The 5,382-nt window shown below is 57.1% G+C and overlaps 1 protein-coding gene across 1 annotated transcript; it reads right to left on the reverse strand.

Moving 5' to 3' along the window:
- Positions 1–802: 802 nt before the first annotated feature.
- Positions 803–3,446, reverse strand: LOC137359076 (glyceraldehyde-3-phosphate dehydrogenase). Its single transcript, XM_068025184.1, has 10 exons — positions 3,252–3,446; positions 3,046–3,152; positions 2,723–2,813; positions 2,519–2,634; positions 2,338–2,419; positions 2,035–2,186; positions 1,795–1,873; positions 1,619–1,702; positions 1,414–1,511; positions 803–1,068 (listed from the first exon to the last, which is right to left on the reverse strand). Exons 1-10 carry the CDS (start codon positions 3,429–3,431, stop codon positions 999–1,001), a joined length of 1,059 nt encoding a protein of 352 aa, XP_067881285.1. The 5' UTR covers positions 3,432–3,446; the 3' UTR covers positions 803–998.
- Between the last annotated feature and the right edge of the window lie 1,936 nt (positions 3,447–5,382).

Here is a 5,382-nt window from a genome sequence, read left to right on the forward strand (position 1 = left end):
CAGTGACTCTCACTGGGGTAGTTGCCAAACAATCTGACTCTCACTGGGGTACGGGTTACACACACTGACTCTCACTGGGGTACGGGTCCCTCACACACACTGACTCTCACTGGGGTACGGGTTACACACAATGACTCTCACTGGGGTACGGGTCCCACACACACTAACTCTCACTGGGGTACGGGTCCCTCACACACACTGACTCTCACTGGGGTACGGGTCCCTCACACACACTGACTCTCACTGGGGTACGGGTCCCTCACACACACTGACTCTCACTGGGGTACGGGTCCCTCACACACACTGACTCTCACTGGGATCCGAGAATGCAGTTGTTAAAATGCGCTGTTTTTTGGAGCTCCTTTTGGTCCAATTTTGGATATTCAGCCAGGGAAGGATGCACTCCACCCCAGGAGGGAGCAAGAGATTGAGGGAAGGCCCGATTCAGTGAGGGAGAGCTCGAAGGGGGCGGAGAGATGGAGGGCGAGAGGGACTGATCGTGAGTTTACAGATGGAGGGAGGGAGGGAGGAGAATTGAGGGAGGGAGACGAAGTGAGGGACAATTCTGGCAGCTGATTTGGTGAGGTTGGGACTGTGCTGTTCCCACAGATATCAAAATCAAGATGAAATATTGGAGATTTCTTTCTCCATCTCCTTTTCTTTCATGGGAACAGCAGGCCATTCCAAAATCCGGCGAGGTCTGACCGTGGCAGCAGGCGCCAGTGCAATGCAGGTTGATGCTGTAACCTCTGCCCCCCACCCCCCCCCCGCCGCGCCTTGAAAGACAAGATTGCACACGGGGAAGATTCGAACCTTTTTATTTAAGGAAATTTGTTGCTTTATCTGACAGAAAAAGACCTTTTCTCTGGTGGGTGGGTCGGTGTGTTGGGGGAGGGGTCAGTGCGTACGTCCTTTGAGGGTCAAGGGTCTGGTGAGGGGGGTTGGGGAACGAGTGTAAACGCAGCAGCCTCTGTCATGCCGGGCCCGACCTTCGGCCTTCACTCCTTGGTGCTCATGTGGAGCGCCAGGTCAATGACCCTGGTGCTGTAGGCAAACTCGTTGTCATACCTGTCAGAGAGAGAGAGAGAGAGAAGATGAGGCGGGCTCCCTTCTGTGCACCTATAGCCCCCTATGTCAAGCCTGGTACTTAGAGGGACATCAGACGTTGGCAAGAGGCTTCAGTGCGGACTAGGCCTCAAACGGCCAACACCGCCCGACAACAGGCCCCCCCCCAGTCTCGCACACTGAGCAGCCACGGCGCAGGATATGGTCCCGGATCCGGTCTGTCTTCCAGAGTGGGCCGCACCGCCTGTCTCGCCGGACCCCCTCGCTGCCCCCACCAACCCCCCCAGGCCGGTCACTCCAGGCCCGTTAAAATTCCTGGTATCTGAGGACGCCGAGTGCGAGACTCACCAGGAGACCAGCTTCACAAAGTTGTCGTTCAATGCGATTCCAGCGCCAGCGTCAAAGATGGAGGAGTGAGTGTCCCCGTTGAAATCAGTCGACACCACCTGGCAAAAAATAAACAACCGCCAGCGGCGTTATTCCCGGATTGAACACCCGGCTATCCCGGGGCTTATTCCCAGAGTAAACTCTCGCAGGGTGACTCTGACTTTACCTGATCCTCCGTGTATCCCAGGATTCCCTTCATGGGGCCCTCAGCCGCTGCCTTCATGGCTGCCTTAATGTCATCGTACTTGGCCTGAAAAAAAACAACAAATCAGCTCTGGAAACTTCCGCCAGGTGACCCGCCATCCCGACTCTCTCCCCCGCACCTCGATGACAATTACTCACCGGCTTGGAGAGACGGCAGGTCAGATCGACAACCGAGACGTTGGGAGTCGGCACACGGAACGCCATCCCGGTCAGCTTCCTGCAAGAGAAAGGTCACAGGTCAGAGGTCGGTTCGGTCCGGTCGACCCGGGGAGCGCTCGGTCCCATCAGGCTCACGACGGTTCGATCTCATCCTTTCCCCACCCGACTTTTCTCAGAACAGTACGGCGCAGTCCCGCTCGCGCCAGCCCCGGCACTCACCCGTTGAGCTCGGGGATGACTTTGCCCACGGCCTTGGCGGCGCCAGTGGACGCTGGGATGATGTTCTGATGAGCCCCTCGTCCATCTCTCCACAGCTTGCCTGAGGGACCGTCCACCGTCTTCTGAGTGGCCGTGTAGGCGTGAACCGTGGTCTGGGAGCGAGGGGTGCGGGGGGGGGGGGGGGGAAGACGAGACAAAACAAAGTCAGGCCGAGAGACACAGAGCGATAATTCAACTACAACTACCAAGGCCTCCCCCCCACCCCCCAACCCCTACTCCCCTCAACCCCAGGGAAAAACTCACCATCAGGCCCTCGATGATCCCAAACTTGTCATTGATGACTTTGGCCAGAGGGGCAAGACAATTGGTTGTACAGGAGGCGTTGCTGAAAGCAGAGAAAGAGAGGGGAGGTGGTAAGAGAGGGTGGGAGGACTGACGGAGGGGTGGGGGTGAAGGGTCACGGCGGGGGTGAAGGGTCACTCACCTGACGATGGTCATGCTCTTGTCATACTTCTCGTGGTTGACGCCGACCACAAACATGGGGGCGTCGGCAGACGGGGCGGAGATGATCACCCGCTTGGCACCTCCTTTCACGTGAGCCTGCGGGGTGGGGGAAAGAGAAGGTCAGAGGTCAGTCAGCCGGGCTGGGCCGGGACGGGCCGGGATCGTTCTGTGCCGCACGACTCACCGAAGCTTTCTCCAGCGTGGTGAAGACCCCGGTGGACTCCACGACGTACTGGGCTCCGGAGTCCCCCCACTTGATGTTGGCCGGGTCCCGCCTGGAAGAAAAAGGAGAAGCCGTGACTGTTCGGCCGATGGGAGGCATCGCCGCCCGCAAACCCGCCCCCGGGGGTGCTCCCCTCGTCCAGCCCCGGGACCGACGTCCAAACCCGTCCCCCCCCCCCCCCCCCCCCGCCCCTCCCAGGAGCCCCTCCCGCACCCCAGGTCCGACACCCAAACCCGTCCCCCGAGAGCCCCTCCCGCACCTCTGGATCCGACACCCAAACTTACTCCTGGAAAACGGCGACAGGCTTTCCATTGATAACCAGCTTTCCATTCTCAGCTTTCACTGTGCCCTTAAAACGACCGTGTGTGGAGTCATACTTGAACATGTAGACCTGAGGGAGAGACAGAGAGAGAGGGGGGGGGGTTAGGGCTCAGGACTGCAACAGTGAGAGGTCCAGAGACAAACAGGACAGACGGAGAGTAACACTCACCATGTAACTCAAATCAATGAATGGATCATTGATCGCTACGACCTCCACTTTCCCGTTCGCTATTGCTGCCCGGGTCACAAGACGGCCAATTCTCCCAAATCTGTCAACGGGAAACGGGATTGTGAACAAGGAGAACTGACCAAAAGCCAACCATCTCCCGTCCGGCAACTCCAGACTCATCCCACTGCCCCGCTCTCTCCCCAGACTGATCCCACTGCTCCGCTCTCTCCCCAGACTGATCCCACTGCCCCGCTCTCTCCCCATAGACCTGTATCAATCCCAAACTAATCCCACTGCCCCGCTCTCTCCCCATAGCCCTGTATCAATCCCCAAACTAATCCCACTGCCCCGTTCTCTCCCCATAGCCCTGTATCAATCCCCAAACTAATCCCACTGCCCCGCTCTCTCCCCATAGACCTGTATCAATCCCAAACTAATCCCACTGCCCCGCTCTCTCCCCATAGCCCTGTATCAATCCCCAAACTAATCCCACCGCCCCGCTCTCTCCCCATAGCCCTGTATCAATCCCCAAACTAATCCCACTGCCCCGTTCTCTCCCCATAGCCCTGTATCAATCCCCAAACTAATCCCACTGCCCCACTCTCTCCCCATAGCCCTGTATCAATCCCCAAACTAATCCCACTGCCCCGCTCTCTCCCCATAGCCCTGTATCAATCCCCAAACTAATCCCACTGCCCCACTCTCTCCCCATAGCCCTGTATCAATCCCCAAACTAATCCCACTGCCCCGCTCTCTCCCCATAGCCCTGTATCAATCTCCAAACTAATCCCACTGCCCCACTCTCTCCCCATAGCCCTGTATCAATCCCCAAACTAATCCCACTGCCCCGTTCTCTCCCCATAGCCCTGTATCAATCCCAAACTAATCCCACTGCCCCGCTCTCTCCCCATAGACCTGTATCAATCCCCAAACTAATCCCACTGCCCCGTTCTCTCCCCATAGCCCTGTATCAATCCCAAACTAATCCCACTGCCCCGCTCTCTCCCCATAGCCCTGTATCAATCCCCAAACTAATCCCACTGCCCCGTTCTCTCCCCATAGCCCTGTATCAATCCCAAACTAATCCCACTGCCCCGTTCTCTCCCCATAGCCCTGTATCAATCCCAAACTAATCCCACTGCCCCGTTCTCTCCCCATAGCCCTGTATCAATCCCAAACTAATCTCACTGCCCCGCTCTCTCCCCATAGCCCTGTATCAATCCCCAAACTAATCCCACTGCCCCACTCTCTCCCCATAGCCCTGTATCAATCCCCAAACTAATCCCACTGCCCCGCTCTCTCCCCATAGCCCTGTATCAATCTCCAAACTAATCCCACTGCCCCACTCTCTCCCCATAGCCCTGTATCAATCCCCAAACTAATCTCACCGCCCCACTCTCTCCCCATAGCCCTGTATCAATCCCCAAACTAATCTCACCGCCCCACTCTCTCTCCATTGCCCTGTATCAATCCCCAAACTAATCCCACTGCCCCACTATCTCCCCATAGCCCTGTATCAATCCCCAAACTAATCCCACCGCCCCACTCTCTCCCCATAGCCCTGTATCAATCCCAAACTAATCCCACCGCCCCACTATCTCCCCATAGCCCTGTATCAATCCCCAAACTAATCCCACTGCCCCACTCTCTCCCCATAGCCCTGTATCAATCCCCAAACTAATCTCACCGCCCCACTCTCTCCCCATAGCCCTGTATCAATCCCCAAACTAATCTCACCGCCCCACTCTCTCCCCATAGCCCTGTATCAATCTCCAAACTAATCCCACTGCCCCACTCTCTCCCCATAGCCCTGTATCAATCCCCAAACTAATCCCACCGCCCCACTCTCTCCCCATAGGCCTGTATCAATCCCCAAACTAATCCCACTGCCCCGCTCTCTCCCCATAGCCCTGTATCAATCCCCAAACTAATCCCACCGCCCCACTCTCTCCCCATAGGCCTGTATCAATCCCCAAACTAATCCCACCGCCCCGTTCTCTCCCCACAGCCCTGTATCAATCCCCAAACTAATCCCACCGCCCCGTTCTCTCCCCATAGCCCTGTATCAATCCCCAAACTAATCCCACCGCCCCGCTCTCTCCCCATAGCCCTGTATCAATCCCCAAACTAA

Source organism: Heterodontus francisci, unplaced genomic scaffold, assembly GCF_036365525.1.
Source record: "Heterodontus francisci isolate sHetFra1 unplaced genomic scaffold, sHetFra1.hap1 HAP1_SCAFFOLD_691, whole genome shotgun sequence".
NCBI classification, from domain to species: Eukaryota; Metazoa; Chordata; class Chondrichthyes; order Heterodontiformes; family Heterodontidae; genus Heterodontus; species Heterodontus francisci.